The sequence below is a fragment of the Chelonoidis abingdonii genome, chromosome 8 (genome assembly GCF_003597395.2).
Source record: "Chelonoidis abingdonii isolate Lonesome George chromosome 8, CheloAbing_2.0, whole genome shotgun sequence".
NCBI classification, from domain to species: domain Eukaryota; kingdom Metazoa; phylum Chordata; order Testudines; family Testudinidae; genus Chelonoidis; species Chelonoidis abingdonii.
Window position 1 is genome coordinate 34169126 of NC_133776.1, and position 23417 is coordinate 34192542.

At 40.3% G+C, this 23417-nt stretch overlaps 1 protein-coding gene across 10 annotated transcripts in view; it reads left to right on the plus strand.

The window, feature by feature from the left end:
* The window catches only part of TRIP12 (thyroid hormone receptor interactor 12), a 174203-nt gene that overhangs the window by 126034 nt on the left and 24752 nt on the right, over positions 1 to 23417 (plus strand). For 6 of the 10 annotated variants that reach the window (XM_032765634.2, XM_075068497.1, XM_032765638.2 and 3 more), the window contains 11 exons: positions 6300 to 6472; positions 7009 to 7082; positions 7170 to 7369; positions 8342 to 8469; positions 8740 to 8891; positions 9703 to 9845; positions 11513 to 11669; positions 14036 to 14134; positions 14664 to 14778; positions 16224 to 16378; positions 17009 to 17173. In XM_032765634.2, coding sequence (XP_032621525.1) covers positions 6300 to 6472; positions 7009 to 7082; positions 7170 to 7369; positions 8342 to 8469; positions 8740 to 8891; positions 9703 to 9845; positions 11513 to 11669; positions 14036 to 14134; positions 14664 to 14778; positions 16224 to 16378; positions 17009 to 17173 — 1561 coding nt within the window. The remainder of the gene's footprint in view (positions 1 to 6299; positions 6473 to 7008; positions 7083 to 7169; positions 7370 to 8341; positions 8470 to 8739; positions 8892 to 9702; positions 9846 to 11512; positions 11670 to 14035; positions 14135 to 14663; positions 14779 to 16223; positions 16379 to 17008; positions 17174 to 23417) is intronic. The other 4 variants (XM_032765637.2, XM_075068498.1, XM_032765639.2 and 1 more) reach the window with 1 other exon arrangement.

Consider the following 23417-nt stretch of genomic DNA (forward strand, 5'->3'; position numbering starts at 1 on the left):
GGCTGTGACACACACTCTGTTGTGGCTCCAGTAGTTTGGGTAGCCAGGATCGCTCTCATTCAGGGGAAAAGCCAAGACCTATAGTCCTCCTGAGGCCATCTTAGCTCTTCCACATCTGGAGTCTCCCACTCCTTTGGGTCCTTCCCTTTTGAGAGAGGTTATGACTCCACCAGGGGAGCCAGCCTTTGGAAGCAGTATGTCTCCTATTCCATCTTTGGGCTATGATTTCCCTCCAGTGGTACTGTCATTGAAACTGGAATCTGTGTTCGCCTCATTGGGAGATTCTGAACTGCCTGATGAACAATTATGCTTTCTTTCTCCTCCAAGACACACCTTCCCAGTCTGAACACCATGGTCGGCTTGGGACCAACTTCCATCTCATCATCTGCCTTGGAACCATTAGTATCCCATGCCTTGGGGACCACCACAACCCCCATTCAATCCATCTTATTGGCCATACTGAGGGCCATGGGACCAATACCATCCTGCAGAGTTTATCTGGCCTTCTAGGGAGTCACCCTTCCCCTTTGCTTTGAGGGGACAACTGGAGCTGCTTCTGGACCCTTCAAAGGAGGAGAAGGAGTAAGTGGCAGTTCCACTAGATCTGATGAGATTGCTGTTATCATTGCCAGACGAAGTGATGACTTCATGTCTCCATCTTCTTTCTCTTCTCTCTGTTCCCCCCGCCCCTGGTGACTGTAAATAGTGCCAGGAACTCTCTTGCAGAATAGCAGGGCAGCTGCATATTCCTCTTGAGGTTCAGGATCCTCCGCACAAGCGCTGGGTCATCCTTTAGTCCTCTGGCTCTAGTAGAATAGCACTCCCGGTTAATAAAGTCATTCTGAACCCAGCTGGAGTGGTCTGGCATACCCCAGCTACTTACACCCCTACTGCTAAGAGGGGAGAGAAACAGGTATGTCTTAGCCAAGAGAGTGAAATTTGTGTTTTCACCCAGCTCCTAATTCTTTAGTGGTGTAAGCTGTCACAGAGATCTAGACAGCAACACCCCTGTTGTACCCCTACTGATAAGGAGGGCAAGCATCTCAACTTATTGGGAAGGAAGGTCTTTTCTTCTAGCCTCTAGTTCAGGATAACAAATTGGAAACCAGGACTGGCTAAGTGAGACTTCCTGAACTATTTGAAATTCACTGACTTTATTGATAGTATCCCACAGCAGGACAGAGCTCATTTCCAGGCTCTCATAGAGGAAGACAAAATGGTTGTCAGGATTGCTCTCCAATCAGCAGATGTGGCTGATATATTGTCCAGAGCAATGGTTACTGCCATTATCATGCGTAGGGAGTCATGGCTCCATGTTTCAGGGTTTCCCAGGGTGGGTCCAGAACATCGTTGAGAACCTGTTTAATCAGAAGACAGATAATTCCTTACACACTTTAAAAGACTCCAAGCACACATTCTGCTCTTTGTGGCAGGTATATATACCTCCAAAGAGAAAACTCCACTGGCAGTGATACAAGCCTAGACCAATGACTGAGCAGTTCTTCCATCAGAGACCTTATGAACCATGCCATAAGAGTCAGAGAGCTGCAGTGGATTCCTCATGCCAATCCCAATCCTCAGCTAAACATTGTTTGACTGGAGCTCAGGAGCTGCAAACAACTGAATGCAACATGTCCTAATTCCCACATGCCTTTTGGGGGTTGTCTAGCACTTTGCACACCTGGAGTGCAATAATAGCAGACAAATTTGGTGCTCAGCATCCTCTATTCCAGCTATCCAATAGTTTTGTACCCCCTCCAGAATCCTCTTTCCCATCTCCTCTCAGGGGCCATTCTCATGAGAACAACATTCTCAGACAAGGAGTGGAAACGCTTACAATGAGGAGTGATAGAATGGGATCCTCTTTAGTTACAAAGGAGTAGTTTTTACTCAACATATTTCCTAGTTCCCAAAAAGAGGCAATTGCAGACCTGTTGTTCTTGACCTCTGCCATTTTAACTGCTTTATTGGCAAACTCAAGTTTCACAGGACCACGTTAGCATCTATAATTCTATCCCCGGAAAAAGATGTGGCTTACAGCTCTCAACATGAGTGACTCCTGTTTTCACAAGGACATCTATCCCGCTCACTGATGCTTTCCCAGATAGATAGTTGGCTGTTTTCAGTTTAGTACAGAGTATGCCCTTTACTTATTGCTACTACTCCCAGGCCGGTGAGTTTCCCAAGATGTTCTCTGTCATAGAAGTCTATATTAGATACCATGGTTTGTCTTCCCTTACCTCAACAATTAGCCCCTTGTTGTCAGGTCATGCCAAGAGCTCCAGGCATCTACTTCGACAATGCTACAACTCCTCTCCTCCCTGAGTGTGAACATAAACACCAAAAATTCCCTTGTCACCTCTGCACGCATTTTGGACTTGATCGAGATGCCCTTAAATTCCATCACTGCAAGGACTTAGATCAGCTCATAACCAACACCAGAGTGCCTATTAAGACCTCTCTTCTAGGCCATATGGCCTTGTGCACTTGTATCATCTTTTGAAAGACTGTCTTTGTTGCCTACAAGTGTGGCTTGAATTTGTGTACCTGCCAAACTGACAGTCCATTAGCACCGTAGTGTTGTGTTCCTGTCAAAGGGGTATAGTCCCTGTCATGGTGGAAGAATCGCCATCAGGTTTGCATCTGTTTCCTATCTCACCTCTGCACCAGACAGGATGATCATTAAAGGTCCATCTCTTTTGGGTTGGGGAGCTCACATGGGCAACAGTACAGCGTAAGGTACCTGGACATCTTGAGAATTCAGGATGCATATCAATGTTCTACAGCTACAAGCAGTTTGAAGGGCTGGCAAATCTTTCTTCTGTTTAAGGACCCCATGTCCTCATAATGTCAGATAACTTCAAGTCTCTTACATTAGCAAAAATGGCGGAGTGAGCTCTGCACCCCTATACACAAAAGCAATCAGTCTGTGGAATTGGTATATTGTCAGTTGGATTGCCCTGTCAACAGTCTACCTCCCAGGAAACCAGAATACATTAGGAAACTTGTGGTCAATCACAAGTGGGAGCTTCACGACTCGCGGGTAAACAATATTTTTGATCCCTGGGGAGCCCCCATCATGGTTCTGTTTGTCTCCCTGACATATACTGTTCAACAAGAGTCCTAGGTCGACATTCAGAGAGTGACAATCTTACTCTTTCCATCTGCTCAGATCATCTGAACTTTGCCTTGCCTCCACAACAACACCTGCTTTGAGTTTTGCGCAAGATGTGGCAGGACAGGTTATGAGTTATTCTCATTGCCCCCAAACTGGCCCACACGGTTTTAGTTCTCTAATATCTTATGCATGTCGGCTTAGACGCCAATCGTAATTTCTATATTTCCTGATCTCCTGACTTGGGAACAGCAACATCAGGCACCCTAACCCTCTGTCTAGCAGGTTCTAGAAAGGCTTAATTAGTACTTTTTCTGCCTATAAAAAGAGACTACTCCTCAATGGGACTTGAACCTTGTTCTCTAAGTACTCACCAAACCTCCTTTTGAATCATTTAGCTTCTTGCTCCATGTCTGTCTTCTCCACCATAAAGGTTGCATACCTGGTAGCAATCAGCTCAGCCAGCAGGACTGGTGAGTTTGAGGCATTGATCATGGATTGTCCTTATGCATTATTTCACTACATTCACACCTCCAGAGTAGTCTTTCACCTTACTCAGTCTGTCCACTTACCTATGTTCTTTCCAAACCTCACGAACCCTCCAATGAAAGGAGGCTCCATTCCCTCAATGTTAGACCAGCCTTCACCTTTACCTGCAGAAAATAAAAGCAATCAGGAAATGCCCTAAGATAATTGCTGCCTCAGCAGAAAGGCCTGGGGTCACGTTATAGTCTCAAAATGAATCTCAAGCTATATTTTGCTCTATCAGCTGTCTAATCACTCCCTTCCTTATGGGGTCAGAGTTTTTCACAAGGGTGCAAGCAACATCTATGGCATCACTTCAAGAGGTGCCTCTTCTTGATATGTGAGACAGCTACGTTTGCTAGACGGGCACAGAATTCCTCTGGTGGCACATCTTTTGGAACAGCAGTCCTTTGTTTGGCTCTGCCACCTAAGATCTCAGACCATTCTCCTTGTTTGAGTACTGCTTGTCAGTCACCCACAGTGGAATACACATGGGAGTCAGCACTTTAAGATAACTAATTTTCTCTTCTAGTAACTGGACATTATCTCAGACGTGCTCCCTATCTGTATTCTGCTACCAGCCATCCTTTCCCCTGTGCTTTGGATTTCCTCTGATTCTCTACAGAGAAGGAACTGATGAGGCGGTTGGTCAACCCCTCCCTTTTTCTCCTCAGTCAAAAGCATGAGGGAGCAAGTGTGGCCCAACAGACATTTGCTTTCAGAATTCTCCAGTTCAGGGCACATGTATACCCACGTTGCAGGTTCATTGAGATGTGCGATCCCTGTTGTTATAAGCTAAGTAACTTTCGCATTTCACTTTGGAAGAGTTAATCTTGTGATGTTTGTATTACAATTCTAATGTTTGTATTGCATAATCTAAAAGAAGATTTAATATTCTTGGGTAATTATGCAGCTACTAGTGCAAGATCATCAAGCATTCATTGGCTGTCATAGATCTAATTTGCCATAATCTAGCATAAAAAACTTAAAGGTAATTTAGTGGGAATAATTAGCAAATAATCGGGGAAGTTTAATATCTTAGAAAATGAGAATTACACATCTTTTATTAATTACATCCTAATCAATGCTTTTTATTATTCTCTTTTTGGAAACTACTTTATCATTAATGACTTCACTTCCTATTGTCATACAGCATGTATTAAACCTGTGTCAATGATACAGTTTGTGCTGTTAAAGACTGTGGCATAGGTGTCCAGAGATGGAAAGATTTTTGGGGAGACTTTTTTTACTGGGATGGGTGTGGAACTCTTTGGAAGTATCTCAGATGTTTTTGGTCCAGGTTTAAGTGTTAGGAACTCCTTAGATTGTTGTAATATGCTGTTTTTGCTAAGAACAAGATTAACTGCTGATGGGCATTACACTTTTCAAATGGATGATTTCTTCTTTGCTTTGGACATCTTTCTTGAGAGTAGGAGGAAATATGTGGAGTTTAGTTATCTTTTTCAAAGTAAAATCTGAGATCCCAAGATACTTTCTCTTTGAGGCAGGGATCATCTTCTTTTGTTCATTTCATACTGTGCCTAACACAGTGGAGTCCTGGTCCGTGATTAGGGCTCTTAAGTCCTGTTTACTCTCAAATCAAAGTATTTTGTTACAGTTGTGTGTAATAATCATGCTGCATACTTTTTTCACCAAAACATACTGTGATAAATTTAATCTGCAATTTCCTATGAACTGTGGAGTAAATTTTGCATTGTAAATGGTGCATGTTTAATTTTCTTATTAAATTTCTCAGTTAATGCAATTTGACTAATCAATGGTGCAAATACAAATTTTATCAATTTCTGATTCAAATATTTGTAGGCTCTTTTTAGAAAGGTAAGTCTAGCAGAGAATTGTCATTGCTAGATTACTAAGTACCTGGTAGACCAGACCTGCACCAAAAGGTTTGAAACTTCTGGTAGCTTCCATTCCTGCACTAGTACTTGGAGGTCAGGAACAGCACTAAAAGGCTTAGTGTTTCAAACTGCATGATGTGGAAGAGTGGACTGCAAATTAGATAAATGGAGAGTATATGGTACGGCAATGAGTAGAGAAACAGAAGATGGAGCATGTATCAAAACTAAATAAAGCAGATACTGGGGGAAACAAACAAATGCAAACCAGTGGTGTAGGTTTTTTGTTTGCCTTTAACTTGGCTTAAAAAAAACAAAACTGATTAAGGATAAAGTGAATTGATAAGGAAAATGTGCAGTACAAAACAAGAAAAACAGCAAAAAAGGGTGGAAAATACTTCCATATTTAAATGAGACTCAAAACTGAATATGGTGAAACCGCTTCTGACTAAATCTTCAAACGTAAATGCTGAATGTTACGTGCCAAAAGCTGCATTCGATTCAGGCATCTAAATGGCCTTATCCTCTCCTTTTAGTATATGCAGCCCCCACTGAAAATCAGATAATTTTATTTGGGTTTCTAATTAGACTTCTGGTGCTTGGCTTTAAGCATCAGAGTTTTAAAATATTAGCCTCAGCCTTGATAGTTTACAATTTTAGTCTTTGTTTTCTAGATTGAGTCAATGAACATTTGAAAGTTTCTATTTGTAACTGAACCTTGTGTGTATGTAATGTATTGATTTATACAAATGAACAAAGAAAATAGAATAATTGTAGCAACTTTTTTCACAAATTATCTTGAGTTTTTCCCTCAACAGAGGATCCCAAGCTTTAAAATTTTTCAACACGCATCAATTAAAATGCCAGCTGCAAAGACATCCAGATTGTGCTAACGTGAAACAGTGGAAAGGTGGACCTGTGAAGATAGATCCCCTGGCTTTGGTGCAAGCCATTGAAAGATACCTTGTAGTTAGAGGTATTTATATCTTGATATCTTGTACAGTGCTGAGCAACCTGCTGGTGCTTAATAGATTTAGAGATAACCAAAACAGATAAGTCTGCATAAATCTCTTATCTGAGCGCTATAAAATAAATGTGGGGTAGTATTAAAGATAGATAAATGTGTTCAGCTGTCTGGGTAGGCTTACTCACTTTGTAGCTGTCTAGGTTTTCTCTCCTAGAAGCAAGATTTTGTTTTATCAGTACCAAATCTTGCATTGCATGTACTGTATGGTGTTGCAGCCTCCCAATCATCCTGTAGGCTGATGCTGTCCTCCTATAGCTATCTGGCTAATCAATCTGTGGTGTATATCTTCCAGTGTTGGTGCTAAGACCGAACATGAGACTTGCATCTCCTAAATGTTAATTCTGTTTTAATGTGTAGCTGATACTTTCGAATTGATGAATCTCGGGAAACAAAATGATATGGGATTAATATTTACATGTTATGAATAATCACTTAAATTACTTTATTCTGAAGTGCAAATAAGGATGTGCAATTTGTCTTGGTAGGATATGGAAGAGTCAGAGAAGATGATGAAGACAGTGATGATGATGGATCGGATGAAGAAATAGACGAATCTTTGGTAAGCTTCTATTCTCTCTATAGAGTTGTTATATGGGGAGACTAATGAACCTGCTTCTTAACCTGTATTTACTTTGCTTTTATTGAGGCTGCTCAGTTCTTAAATTCAGGGAATGTGAGGCACAGACTGCAGTTTTACATTGGAGATCACTTGCTGCCATATAATATGACTGTGTATCAAGCAGTTAGACAGTTCAGTGTACAAGCTGAAGAGGAGAGGGAATCCACAGATGATGAAAGCAACCCTTTGGGAAGAGCTGGAATTTGGACTAAGACACACACCATATGGTAAGCTGGACAGAGGGAGCAGGAAGAATCTCCGAATTTGTGTCTATGCTTTTTAAAAGGACTTGTGTATATATTAGGCCTCAAGACTGTTAAAGCATCTTTGTTGTAGGTAGCCTATAAGTCTGCTTTTTGACCACTGAGCAACTTACTTGGATGGAAAAATACTTATGTTGTAGAACCTCCATACCAAATGCTGATTAGCAACAGTTAACTTTCTTGGATTATATCAATCCCAGCTGATGGGGTGGAAGTTGATGAATTGTTTGGAATTAGAAAAATAAAAGGGGACTTCTTAAATGAAAAGTTAAATTAAGGGAAATACTCTTTTATCAGCCTTGAACAATTACAAACAATAGAGGAAAAATAGCCATCTACTCGAGGAACCATTTTGTGAGGCTTACAAGTATTAATCAGTTTGGTGAAGCTTAACAAAAAATGCCACACACAGTTTTTTGTTTTTTTTTCTTTTAGTTTTTGTTTTGATAAATGAATCTTCTGGTTATCCAGCCATACTGGGTATCAGTTGTATTGTCTCACTTAAGGCTGTAAATTCCTTGAGGCAAGGGGCAGTCTTCTCTGTATGGCTGTCACTGCATGTAGCACACTGATGTTCAACAGTGTCTTTATAACTGTTTGCACCTATAGTGCATCCCAAAGTATTAAACTCATCAAGAACAAAGAACATGTTTTTGACTGAGTGCACTTCCTCGCTTTGCCTCTCTCATACGATACATGAAGTTGGCCATTTGTTTACTACTTCCTTTCTCCTCCCCTCACTCCAATATATTCTATTTTCCCTTATGTTCCAAAATTTGCATTTGGTGGCTCCGCCAGATGTCTTGTTTGTTACTGCTTAAACTTTGCCGTTGAAATGAAATTCTGGTAACCTGAGAGAATCTACTGTTAAACTGTTTTTATTTTCAGGTCTGTTGTATTCCAGAACCATATTAATAAATGCTTTACAATTTTTAGGTACAAACCAGTGCGAGAGGATGAAGATGGTAATAAGGAGTGTGTTGGTGGTAAAAGAGGAAGGGCACAAACTGCTCCCACGAAAACTTCCCCTAGAAATTCAAAAAAGCATGATGAGCTGTGGCATGGTAAGTGCTTGTTTCATGGGGATATGTAGGATGATTTGTGACAAATAAAAATATTTTCTGTTTTTGTATACCTTTAATAAAAATTCTATATCTAGCTACACACACTTCCTGAATTACAATTTAGTTTATAGTGAGGTTTTGTTTTGAGTAACTGATAATAAAAAAAGAATAGTGTGCATCTCCAAGAAGCTCAAGTTCAAACTGATAGAAGCGTAACTCATTAACTAATTTGTTTAACAATAGAAATGATCTAGTTTTTTCTCTCCCTAGATGGTGTGTGCCCTTCAGTGTCAAATCCTTTAGAAGTTTACCTTGTATTTACACCGCCTGAAAATATAACCTTTGAAGACCCCTCGTTAGATGTTATCCTCCTTTTGAGAGTTTTACATGCTATCAGTCGATATTGGTATTACCTGTATGAAGTGAGTAATACATTTAATCATTTGGAAGGCTTTCTGTAAATCAGTAGAGAACTGTCATTGCTAAAGGTATTGAGACAATACTATTTCGAAAAGTTCACTTGTGTAAAAACAGTACTGTAACTAGATAAAAATCAGAGTATTGAATGGTAGAATCATTTTCATGTAAGGTGTGGAGTACAAAAACTTTTGCAAGACTACAAAAATACAGCTACAAATGTAGGATAATAAAACTAATATATTGCTATTTCCTTAATTAAGGAACATGTCTAAAATTTTTAATGCCCATCTCTAATTTAAATAGAATTTGAACATTTACTTTCTATCCATACGTCAGATAAGTGCTGATTACTGGGTGCTGAAACAAAAACAGTATTTGGAAACATCCCTGATAATCCCTCTATCTGTGAAGTGATGGAATATCATGAGTGTGATGCCCTCCACCCCCTGAATTTACCCTCTATTGGTAAGGTGATGGCTTTACTACTAGAGGGTTTTGTGATGTCCAGTCAAACTCCTTGGTGTTCTCTTCTAAAAGTCTTCAAATCTCCTTTTCCCTCCAAACCAAAAGAGCAATACTTCTGAAGAGGGATGAAGGGAGTGAACAGTGGAGTTTCTTTGGACCTCAGGTTGATCAATCTTGGAAAGAACAGACACAGTAAAAGATCTCAAAGCATTCTCACCCACTCCCACAAAAATAGCAACAAATCATTAAAAAGAAATTGTGTGGCTTTTTTTTTTTAAAAAAAAAAGTGGTATTTTCTGGATTCCAGTGCTTTTCTAAATAGAAGCACATTGTCTCTTGATCTCACAGAATGCAGTTTGCAAGGAGATTATTCCAACCACAGAATTTATCAACAGTAAATTGACAGCAAAAGCTAACAGGCAGCTTCAGGATCCTTTGGTAATCATGACAGGAAACATACCAACTTGGCTGACAGAACTTGGAAAAACATGGTATGAAATGTCTAGCTTTCTACAATCCTTAAAACTTGACTTCGGTTTAATAAATCACTTTGCACTTTTACAGCTCAGTTATTCCCTCTTGCACAGCATACATTGCTGTGCATCTCTAAAGAGTGAGAATGGTATTTGTAGAGGTACAGGAGACTTTTTCAGAAACATGGTGATATATGGTTGATTCCCAGCATGTAATATTGCATGACTTAAATCATATTAATGTATTTAAAAAAACTTGGATTGATTCCAGTTGTCAATGATAGTTGTGTGCACATTTTTAGATTACTATTCATAGGCTAGTGTTCTTGAAAGCTTCAGCACTGAGATGACAAGTGTAAGGCAAAAGAACCCATATTTGGCTCCTATTTGACATTTAATGCATTGTTTGGGATATATTTCTGTATTCTTTCTCTGCTCTAGGCTTAGTCAAACCATTAGGATAGATACTTCTATTTTCATGGCATTTTCACATTTATTCCACAGTATCTTTAAGCTCTGAGGAGCACCAGGAAGTTAAACCTGCATGTCACTCAAATATCCTAAACTGATTGATTTTTAAAATATTTTGAGATAGTAACTAGACAAAAATCCATTAAGTTGCAGTTTATAGGGGAATGTGTAATTTTACAGTAAAAAGAAAATACTATATCTAAACCACTATTTGAAAACCAGTCCATGTTCAGAACTAGGGTTAAGTTTAAGAAATCCATACAGTTGAAAGTTATATGGTTAGCTAAATAACTTTTAACTCTGTCCCTGTAATAACATGAGAAATGGGAACTGAAGCAACCATCTCTGGTGATAACAGGTGACAACAAAAATTGGAATCTGAATCATAGAATAGTCTTACTTAGCTTAAAAAAATACAGTCCTCAAAGTACTTTTGAAATTTGACTGACATAACCCAAAATAATCTTTCCCCATTGCAGAACATAAGGAGACATGAATTATTGAAGTAAATCAAACTCTGTGTGTGTGAGAGAGAGAGAGAGAGAGAAAACAAAAACAAACCTAGTTCTAGATTATAAAATGGAAAGTAAATCAGAAAGGTAGTGGAAGACTCAGCCTACTTTTACAAATAATTTAATATATACACCTTAATACTACTCACCTTGCCAGTTCTGAAAGATGAATTGTAATGTCTTTGGCGTATTTGTCTGTCTTCCACAAACTGCAGATTTCTTAAAACCCCTCTGAAAAATGCGGTAGTAGTAGTTTATGATGATATAGTTGGTGCACCAATAAAGTAACTTTCCAAATTAAGACATCCAGAACCTTGGGCTGTGGGCTTTTAAAGTCCTTGACTTGAAAATATTACTTGTAGAATAGGTATTAAGGAAGTAATTAGAGGGATTGGTAACATTAAATGTACATCTCTGTACTTTCAAATATTTGGGTTTAACCTTCACTCTGAATTTTCTAGATTTCTAATGGTTGCTTTTTAAAATCTTTGCAAAGTTTTTTTAATCTTAAATACCTGATCTCAAGCTTAGTATCTTCTGTTCTCAGAAGTACCTTTACACTAGGAAAAGGTGTCCTCTACTCGGTGATACAACTGGCCTAACTCTCTAGTTTCAAGCATTGTGAAACCTCTGTTTAGTCTACTTAAATTCTCAAGACTACAGATTTCCAGTATAAAACTAACTAATTCCAACTCTTCACAGCCCATTTTTTTTTCCATTTGACACCCGGCAAATGCTGTTTTATGTAACTGCTTTTGATCGAGATCGAGCAATGCAGAGATTACTAGATACGAATCCGGAAATCAATCAGTCGGATTCTCAGGACAGTAGAGTGGCACCACGACTGGACAGGAAAAAAGTAAGTGTTATGCCCAAATCCATTTCATAAGGGAGTGAGTAGTAGTTTTCCATGTGGATCAGTCTTCCACAACTTCCAGTGAAGGGAGATCTTAGTGTTTGCTCAAAATGACACAATCTCAGTTGTGCTAGTACATATCTCAAGTGGATTTTTGAGAAACGGGCCCATTGTGGGGGTGGTAAACTCCCAAAAGAATGAAGTATATCCCCACTGAATATATGCTATTGGGAAGCAGGGGTAGCTAGCACATGTTATGTAACTCCTGCCCAACACATTTTGGACGTTTAAGGATTGGAGACATTGCCTGCTTGTGAAATGTAAACGGGGTTGTTGAAAATGTTTGCTATACATGTAGATGCCTTGTATAGATGCAAGTACTTAAGGGTTCTTTATTAGGCTTATTCTTGTTATATTCACCTGATTCAATGTTTTCTATTGATTCTGGAAAAGGCATATAAATAGTACACACCAGAAAAGTATCCATATGCTTAAGTATTCAGTGTAATGCATCCTTGTAGAGAGAGAACTCTGACCCTGACACATGATGAGAAAACTGATAGCCTTGAATATTTAACTCCCTCCTGAACAGCCACCAGACCCTAGTAGCTTATTGCCTGGACAACAGAGGAAGGAGACAGGATATCAGGAATGTGGCTTACCTGGGTCACACCTTCTTAAATAACAGAACTGGGAACTGTCAGCACTAGCTTGTACTATTAAGGTCGTCCTTTCTTTTGTAATCCATTCCACATGGTGGAGGACTTCTGTCAGCCTCTCAAACCACTGAGTCCCAGGCCACTGGTGGGACCCCCACTATCCTTTCTCAAGGGTGAAGAGGATGCTGAGTGGGCAACCTGTCACCTGATAATTTCTACTATGATGCTCCAGTCTTAGGGCTGAGACTTAAAGCATGACATGAAACAACTTTTAATAATTTTTAATAAAGAAATAAATTATTTAATTATTTAAATAAATTTATTTAAATAATAATAAATAATTTTAATTAATAAATATATAAATAAATTTTATATAACAACTTTTAATAATTTTATATAAATAGTTCACCACTGAATACAACTTCTTGCTTTATATAAAATTTAATACATGTTTAAAGCAAATTATTTTATTTAGAATCATAGAACTATGGAGCTGAAAGGGACTTTAAGAGGTCATCTGGTCCAGTCCTGTGTTGTGCTTAAGCAGGACCAAGTAAACCTAGATCATCCCTGACAGGTGCTTGTCCAACCTGTTTTTAAACCTCCTGTGACAGAATCCACAACTTTCCTTGGAACCTTCCTGTTCTAGGGCTTAACTACCCTTTATAGTAGGAAAAATTTTTCCTACTCTCTGACTTAAATCTCCCTGGCTGCAGATAAGCCCATTACTACTTCTCCACACCTACTAAAGATAGGACAACAATTGATCACTGTCATCTTTTTTTTATAAGATCCCTGAACAAATTTGAAGACTTCTATCCGGTTTTCTCTTCTCAAGATTAAACATACCCAGTTTTTAATCTTTCCTCAAATGTCACATTTCCTAAACTTTTCCATCATTTTTGTTGCTCTTCTCTGGACTTTCTCTCTAATTTTATCCATCTTTCTTGACATGTGGCTCCCAAAACTGGACACAGGACTCCAGCTGGAGTCTCACCAGTGCTAAGTAGAGTGGGACAGTTATAGCCCATCTCTCACACATGACAATTTTGTTAATTCATCCCAGAATTGTTAGCCTTTTTTTTTTTTTTTTTTTTTTTTTTTTTTTGCAACTGCATCACATTGACTCTCATTCAGTTTGTGATCCCCAGATCCTTTTCAGCAGTACTACTCCATAGCCAATTATGCCCCATTTTTGTATTTGTGCATTTGATTTTTATCTTCCTACATGTAGTATCTTTCAGTGCTGCCAGACTTGCTCTTCAATCTGTCAAGGCCATTTTGAATTCTGTCCATGTTCTCCACAGTTCTAACAACCCTGCCCACCTTGGTATCATTCTCAGATTTTATAAGCATACTGTACTCCATTATGCAAGTCATCAGTGAAAGTATTGAATAGTGACAGACTCTTGTGGGAATCCACTAGATAAGTCTTCAGTCTGACAGCAAACTACTGATACCTACTTTCTGAATGTGTGTGTTTCACCAGTTTTATACTGGCCTTATCATAATTTAATCTGGGCCATATTTCCCAGGTTTCATTATGAAACTATCACATAGTAAAGCTTTTGGCACAGTCCTACAATCAAGATACTATGCAAACTTTCTCATTCCAACATTTTGTTTCCTTATTGTTATAAGTCCCTTGCTTACTGAGGAATTGAGATTTGCAAAAATTAATTCGATTGCCTAAATGTCTTTAATGTATAGCGCACTGTGAACAGAGAAGAGCTGTTGAAACAGGCAGAATCTGTGATGCAAGATCTAGGCAGTTCGAGAGCTATGTTGGAAATCCAGTATGAGAATGAAGTAAGTAATGGCTATGTGACTTCATTAACCCTTTTTAATTAATGTTTATACAAAAGCTGTAATTGCATTAGAATAACTTGGTCAGACTGTCTTCTATCCTATTACTGGCAGCTAAAAATTCCATCCACTAATGCATAACTACTTCCAAATATGACCAGTTTCTGACTGTCCAACTAGCTAGACGAAACATATTTTTCAACTGCAAATGCACATTAAGGTCAGCAGTTAGAAATGTGTTCACTTTTAAAGTTAGAAAAACTTACTCTAGCAAACACACATGCATGTCTCTAGCTTGATCGCTGGGCGACTTAATAAATATTCTGTTTGGTCAGTATCCCTTTTCTGTGTATGAATTTTTGTTAGCTCTGCAGGTTTAATAATAGTTTTTGGTTATAGAAAGGCCTTTTCCTGGAAGAAGAAAATCGTAATGAATATAACTGTTCTATATTATTGCACAGCTCACACTTAAATTACAAATGTTCTGAACATTAAAATATTAAATGAAAAATTGCCTTTTTTCTGTCTGAAGGTTGGCACAGGTTTAGGACCTACACTGGAATTTTATGCACTTGTATCTCAGGAACTACAGAGGGCGGACTTAGGCCTCTGGAGAGGAGAAGAAGTAACTCTATCCAATCCAAAAGGTGACTGTTCTTCTGATTATCAATGTACTTTCAGCTGCTTCAGAAACTGTCCTTTGGGACTTCCAGGTTCTAATGCCTTAGTGTAATTCTACCCAAAAAAGTGGTTATTGAAGGTCACTTGTCATGGTTATTGGGCTAGCTGCACTGCTGCCCCTTCTCTGTGATCTCTGAGTGAACCCCCCTACTGATATCAAGCCTTAGGCCTTTACCTCTCCTAAAGTGGAACTGTGCAATTTGCACACTCTGACCAGGACCTTGGTTGCAGCCACCTGGGTATCAACTGTACCTAAACCAGCAGACAAAACTGGAGTTGGCACTTGCAAGAAGTGATTCTCTCCAGAAGTCTGTGATAGCATGTATTTGAAGTGAGAAAGAAACAACTTCTAAACAAAGCATGATTTGTTTTGCCCAAAAGGTACACAGCATTTAGGAGTGGATTTAAAATAAGAGACCTGAACATACATTCTGTTACCTAAGATTAATCTCTCTCTATCCAGAGCTCAAGTGGGTCTGGCTTCTTCCCCATCTGAGTTGAGAGAACCAGCCTACACTCCTTCTAGCCTTCTTTCCTGAGTGTTTCAGTCAGACTGCCAGCCTTTTTAACTGACCCATACTGAGGCCTCTCTACCCTCTTCTCCTCCCCCCTACTCCTTCTGCCTTGGGCAGCTTTTTAATTGCTAAGGTCTTTTGATCCCCGGCTTAGCCTTGGGAAGAGTAAAATGTCCTTTCCTGGATGGAGCCAGCTGTGTAACTTCTTCTCACTGTTGATGGGCCAGCAATAGTTATCCAACTCCCTTGAATCTGGGTACCTAAGACTATACTTGGCACCTCAGCCCTTTTACACCCTTGTTTGGTAAAGTCTGTGCATTCAGGCAGGCAGCAATACGCACTTGAACAGGCAAACAGTCGCATGTAATATTCATAAGAAATAATAGACATTTTCCCAGTTTGTCTCAGGACCTTCATACTCAAGAGCAGTCATTATCTTAAGACTTTTTGTAGTGTAAATACATTCATGTGTTTAGAAATCTGGATGGAGTGTTTAAGATTATTTTTATTTTTATATTTTCTCAAAGTTTAAAGAGATGCTGTCAGGATAATCACTTATTAAAATTTCCTTGTTATGACTATGAACGTGAAAATATTAATTCTAAACTTTTGTTCAGCTTTGGCAAATAAAAAGTCAATTTCTGTTTCAGTATTACAGTATTATTCTGCAGTATTACAAGATTGTTTGATTTGCTAATGCTGCAAGGAATGGTTAAATTTGTAACTGATGGGGTGAAATAGAAATATCATGACTTAAATTTTTTAAAACTGACATTTTTAACAACCTAAATTATAGGCCAGAATGACTAGAGTCATTGCCTTTAACTCATATTTAAATGAAAAAGCATTATGTAAGTACTGAACTTGCCCCCCCTCCTTTTTCCCCCTACCAACAGGAAGCCAAGAAGGCACCAAATATATTCATAATCTCCAAGGCCTATTTGCGCTTCCTTTTGGTAGAACAGCTAAACCAGCGCACATTGCAAAGGTTAAAATGAAGTTCCGTTTTCTGGGAAAACTAATGGCTAAGGCTATCATGGATTTCAGATTGGTAAGAATGAAATTTTGATTTTTATCTGAAGTAATATATAACACTAAGTTCTGGTGGTTCCAATGTTGAACACTTTCTGCTAGACTCTAGATTCAGGAAAATGAAGTTGGTAATGCTGCAAGTCTGATTGTGGCTTAATATTGAGAGAACCTGAATTTCAGCACTTTCAATGCTAGTCAGTATTTTAAAATGAAGATGGGTTGTAATCTTGTTAGGGGATCTGAGTGACTCAAGCTCATCTTTCTCTGGAAGAGAGAGCACCTAATTTCTGTCTACATTGTGATTTTATCCCTTTGTGTATGTAGCCCAAAATTATATGGGGTTTGTGATATAGTAGCAAATGCTGAAAATTCATACTTGCTTATCACTATCATACCTAGGTCTTTCAACATAACTCTGTCCTTTATATTAAAATCTCCACTATACATTTCTCCCAAAGTACTATATATATTGCATGACAAACCACTCTCTGCTAGTCCAAAAAGTGTTTTGGAAAAGGTACTGCTCAGAGAATGAAACATCAAAACTTAAAGCAATAGAAACCTGATTTTATTTATTTTTTTATTTATTTATTTATTTTATTTTTTGCATTAACTATTAAGTTTAAAACAATTCTACTTTGGCTTCCAGGTGGACCTTCCCCTTGGCCTTCCTTTTTACAAATGGATGTTACGACAGGAAACTTCCCTCACTTCACACGACTTGTTTAATATCGATCCAGTGGTAGCTAGATCAGTATATCATCTTGAAGATATAGTGAGACAGAAGAAAAGACTTGAACAGGACAAATCACAGGTAGGAAGGGAGAGTAATTTATATGAAGGGGAAAGGCCAAACTTGGTTTTTACATATTTCTGGATTTTTGCAAGCCATAGTTGAAATAGTGAACATATTTATCTTCTTATAAATACTTAATTGATATATTCTTAATATGGTAATAAAAATTACTACTTTTCTCAGTATTAGTATTCCTCTTAAATCAATTTGAAGTCAAAATTGTAAATAATTTGCTAGCAATGGACAACCAGGTGACCTTTTTGTAAAGGTACCAACAAATCTACACTGGATGATGTAGTATACAGTATGAATTCCTAGTCCTTTATTAGCAAAGAGTTTTCTCACTTCATTGCATATAAGCACAATTATTAACACTGCATCACACTTCTGATTTTTTTTTTTAACACTTGTAACAAATCTAGTATTATAGAGAAGGGTTTATTTGGGTAACCGTTGTATGTTGGGCACTGCTCAGCAGCTCTATAGACACATGAGGAAGATTACCTCTCCCCCCAGTACAGTAAAGACTTCTCACACATGTTGGAGAAAAATTAATAAATTGAGACAAATGTCACATTATGTATTTTGAAATTAGACTGAATTTTCTGATTTAGCAGAGTCAGCTACATGCACAAATTAAAATACCTGTCCAATACAAGGTCAGAAAGTCAGGACTGTATTGAATTCCTTAGTTTTAAAGCAGCTTTGATATTTGAGGCATAACATGATGAGAATTTCTTCGCTTTGATCAAAAAATTAGATGTGGACAATTTTCTTGAAGCAAAGTGTAAGAAGCTACTTGTACTCAAGAAGAGCTTTGATACCTCACTTCAGTTCCTAAAAGAGAGCATCCACAGAGTTAGCCAGGCTGTTTGTTTTTCAAAATTTTGCCAACTTTACCAGCTCTGCTCAGATGAGGTTTAGAAGACGTAGGGCTAATCTACACTAGAAGCACTATATCCACGCAGCTGCATCTGACTGCTCCTATTGGCACAATAAATCCACCTCTGCAAGAGGCAGTAGCTGTGTTGGGGGGAGAAGCTCTCCCGCTGACATAGCACTGTCCAAACTGGCACTTAAGTGGGTGTAATTTACAACGCTTATTGGGATAGCTTATTCTCACCCCTGAGTGATGGAAGGTATACCTAAGTAAATGGTAGAATAAATCTGGCCTTAGTTAAAATGCCTACACTAGCACTCCATTGGAACTGAGCTAGTGAAGTATTTGTGGGAAATATTCGGCAGAAGAGCTAAGCATAGACCGGTCTTGTCTATGTCTGAAGTTGAAGACTTGTCTCAGTTCTAGCTTTAATGCCATGAAGTGTCTTTCAGTGTTCCCTTTAGTATTTGTTCTGATCATCTGGTTTTGGTGCTGTGTATTTTGATAAGTGATAAAGGTTTAGTATTTGCCCTAAACTTCCCATCAAGTCTTCAGTCTTACAACTTGAGTCAGTAATTTAATGAGTTTTTATTTATTTTAACGAAAACCTTCACCAGAAGAATGTGGCTTTACTATGGATTTTTGGGTCTTTCCTCTCACCTTCCTTGTATCCAAAAGATCTGGGACTTTGAAGCCACCCTAAACCCAAATATAAGAAAATACTTGATTTGCTAAACTGCAAGATGTTTCTGGGAGCATGTATTTCAGTGGGACACCAACTTTGTATATTGTCTGTGCTAGGGAAATTTTCCAAAACTTTCCCAGTTACTAATAGCAGTTCAGCTTGACTAGTGGCAACAATATAATATAAATTGGTCACTGGCTTGTTAAGCATCGTGTTATCTAGCTCAGCTCAGATTCAGAGGCCAGTGTTCGCTAGGGCTCCCAGTATTAATATTGGTGCAACTTAGTTTTCGTTAGCAATAGTGTGAAAAATCTTTAAAACTTGACTGTCTTGTATGCATTGAATGGACCTATTCAGTCAGAGGCAGTCTGCATCTCACTTGCAAAAGAGGAGCAATCATCTGAAAAAGCCCAATACCAATCTCCGTGAGGGGGAGATAAACAGAGCCAAAAGGGATAAGTGAGGATAATTAAGGGATGATGGCTGCAGTTGTCATCTTAGTACCTTCAGTTTATGAAAATACTAAAGACTGTTCAAAACAATTTGTGTAGCACTTAGAAGAGTCCTCCTTTAAACAGAAGGCTGGTTTTAATCTTAACTATGGGAGGGCTCTACACATCTATCAGCAGCAGCATAGCAAACTCATAGATGTGCGAAGTGACCTATTCATCTCAGTGAGAGATTTATCAGATGAAAGAACGTCCTGTGGGGAAGACTGTAGCCTGAAATAATAGCTCTGAGGTAGGTCTAAACAGCAAACAGAAACAGTTGGCTGGCTGTACCAGCTGACTCCAGCCAGAGCCCAGCAAGCTGTGGTGCTGTTTCATTGCAATGTAGATTTCCAGGTTCTGGCAGGAGGGGGGCTCTAGGACTCTCACTCTGCAGGTCAGAACCTCATAGATGTGCAGGGGCCCCCCAGAGCTTGGTGCACACAAGGGCAGGAAGCTGTGCTCAGATCCCAGCTCAGATGTGGGGGAAGTAGGGAAGGAGGCTCAGACCTCTCCAGAGCTTGGCTTATGTAAAGGAGGCAGGGAAAGGATAGAGGGAGGTCAAGAAAGATGTTGATGAGTTAGAAAGGGTTCAGAGAAGAGCCATGTAAATGATGAAAGGATTAGAAAATGTCATCGTCTTATGCAGAAGATGATGCTAGATCAGTGGTATCCAACCTTTTTATGCCCAAGATCACTTCTTGAATGTAAGGGTAACCCAGGATCTGTCCTGCCCCAGTCAATCCATCCCCGCTGCTCTCCCTCACCTGGTGTTCACAGTGTGGGGGGAGAGGAGGCTCTGGGCTGATCCTGTGCTGGGGTGCAAGAGGGAGTAAAGGGGGAGGTCAGGGCTCAGGCTTGGGTTGCAGGAGAGGGTATGGAGTGCTGGCTCTGGGAGGGGGCTTCAGAGCTGGGGGTTGGGGTGCAGCCTCCCACCAGGCAGCATTTACCTCCAGCAGCTCCCAGTTGGTGGCACAGCATGACTGCCACTACGGCAAGCTCCCTGCCTACCTCAGCGCCACGCCACTCCTGGAAAGGGGCAATGCATCCCGGGTGGGGGGGAAGGGCAATAATGTGGCTCTGAACGCTGCCCCTCTCTACAAGCACTGGCCCCACAGCTCCCATTGGCCACACCTCCCCATTCAGGGCGAATGGGAGCTGTGGGGGCGGTGGTTAGCAGCAGGAGCAGTGTGTGGAGGGAGACCCCGGTTCCTCTCAACCACTCCCCACTTCCAGGAGCGGCATGGGGCGGGGACAGGCAGGTAGCCTATCTAGCAGCAGCCCCGCTGCGCAGCCAGAGATCCTCCAGGATCAACCCGTTGATCGTGATTGACCGGTTGGTGACCACTGTGCTAAATAATCATAATGATCCCTTCTGATCTTAGAGTCTATGAACCTCTTTAGATTGTGTTGCAGGCATGGAAAGGGAATGTAGGGCTGGCAGGTTCCCCTCTCATCCCCGTGTCCCTCTTCTCTCTCCATGTCTCCCTTCCCCATCAACTGATTTACCCCAACTTTTCTCCCTCCTCTGCCAGCAAGCATTTGCTTGTAATAGCTTCTTTACTTTAATTAAAAAAAAGAGATGCAGCCATATATTTCATGTGGGTGTGCACGCCATGTGCACTGGAGCCAGAAAACTTTGCCTAGCAGTATCCATAGGGGCGATGTCTGCAGCCATAGCCCCATCTGTGACTGTATAAGGGTGGTGCTGCCTCAGTCCTCTTAGTCCCTTCTCACCACCTATGGCTAGAGTTGAAGATCTCTGTGGTGTCTTCACCTCACGCTTCCATTCTCTTTTTTCCCCCCTGGAAACTTTTCTTGTGTATATAGTAGTAGTACCTTAAGTTTAGTTAAGTGTTAGTTTAGTGTTAGTAGAGTAGCTGGCTGCCTGTGTGATGCTCTTGCCAGGATTCAAGCATTGTCCATCCTGCATAGGGGCCATCCAGAACAGCAACCCCCACAGGAGGTGCTTGTTACCACATTGCTGAGGTGCTCCATCTACAAGTTGTTCTCAAAGAGGACTCAGGTGGCTAGAGACTTGCAGTTAAAGCAGCACCTTGTGGAGCAGGCCATGAGGCCCTCTTCTGCCCAAAGACCTCATCTGACTAGTGGTAGCTTTCAGATCTGTCAAGTGATGCCACCCTACAATCTGGTTCTTGTTTTCCCCCAAGAGGAAATGTGGTCTTTTGCCCTCCTCTGACATAGCAAGGAAGAGGACCCAAAAGATAAGTTGGGACAATTCTAGGACTTGTGGAAACTCCTCCTTTACCAGGAGGAGTGCTAACCGGCACTATACTCCCTGCGGCACAAATGATGATGGAGCGTGTTGGTCTAGCTGCTCCTAGATACCGCATCAAGAGCAGCAAGGGCCTGTACTGTCAACTCTGGTCCTAGCCCGTGGGTGTCTGAGTCCAGCACTGACAGTCTCCATGCCAACTGAATACAAGGCAGCATCAGACCTACTTTGCCTCAGTCCAGACTCTCCACTGGCTCAGGAGTTCTCTGGTGCTATGGTCTGTCAGTTTATTCTCCATTGTGCCCTTGGTGCCTTCTGGCTGTGTGCCACTAGGTCCACTGGCACCACATCCCACACCATCTGGGCCATAAAACTATGGAGCTGAGGCCAGGCTTGGCACTGTAGGCCCCCTAGACACTTGTGTATCTTTTGGCACTGTCATCTTAGCAGTCAAAAAGATAACAATGTTGAGAATCATTAGAAGAGGGATAGATAAGACAGAAACTATCATCATATTGCTTCTATATAAATCCATGGTACCCCCACATCTTGAATACTGCATGCAGATCTGGTTGCCCCATCTCAAAGATTTATTGGAATTGGACAGAGATGGGCAACAAAAATGATTAGGAGATATGGAACCGCTTCCATATGAGGAGATTAAAGAGATTGGGATTGGTCAGTTTATAACAGAGATGACGAAGGGGGGAATATAATAGAGGTTTATAAAATCATGACTAGTGTGGAGAAAGTGAATAAGGAAACGTTGTTTACTCTTTTGAATAACAGAAAAACTAGGGGGCACCAAATTAAATAGGCAGCAGGTTTAAAACAAACAAAAGGAAGCATTTCTTCACACAGCACAGTCAACCTGTGAAGCTCTTTGCCAGAGAATGTTGTGAAGGCCAAGTCTATAACAGGGTTAAAAAAACTATATAAATTCATGGAGGATAGGTCCATCAATAGCTATTAGCCAGGATGGTCAGGGATGCAACACCATGCTCTGAGTATCCCTAGCCTCTGTGTGCCAGAAGCTGGGAATGGGTGATGGGATGGATCGCTTGATAATTACCTGTTCTGTTCATTCGCTCTGAACCACCTGGCATTAGCCTCTGTTGGAAGACAGGATACTGGGCTGGATGAACAATTGGTCTGACCCAGTATGACGTTCTTATCTACACCTTGCTGCGTTTCAGCCTGTCTTTTGTTTCCTGGATTTTTACCAAGTATATGGTTGTAGTAGCAGCATGTCTCAGGAAGAAGGGAGTTAATATCTTCCCATGTCTGGACAATTAGTTACTGAGGAACAAGTTCAAAGATGAAATGCTCTCTCATGTCCACTTCACACTATTCCTACATGATTGTCTAGGCCTCATCCTAAACAATGGGAAGTCAGCGTTGGTTCCAGCTGAAAGAATCAAGTTCATTAGGGCCACAATAGACTGAGTTCAACAGCATTTCTACCGACAGAGTGATTCCACGCAGTTTTCAATCTTTGTCTGGAGCTGCAGTCACAACCACAGCCCAAGTGTGCATCAGGTTGCTAGGCCATATGTCCATATGCACACAGGCTAACTCCTGCATCCTCTTCAGATGTGTCTGAAGTTGGTCTATCATCCAAATAGCTATCCCTTGGACATGCTGGTCCGACTCCCCCACCAATCCTTATAGTGGTGGATAATTCTGGACAATGTATGTCAGGGCATTCCTTTTGCTTAGCTTCCACAGACCAGGACTGTAGTCATAGATGCCTCTTTAATAAGGTTGGGGAATGGATCTGGACTTGCTGAAAGTTCAGGGTCTGTGGTCAGACCGAGAGGCTTTTCTGCGTATCAACCTGAGGAGGAGGAATGATGTTCAAAAGCAGTCTGCTTAAAGTAGGAAGTGCTTCTCCGGGGCAGTCCATTAGGCTAAGGGGAAATGGTTCTTGGTATGGTCATTAGCCCCGGAAGTTCAAGTGACACTGGCTTGTA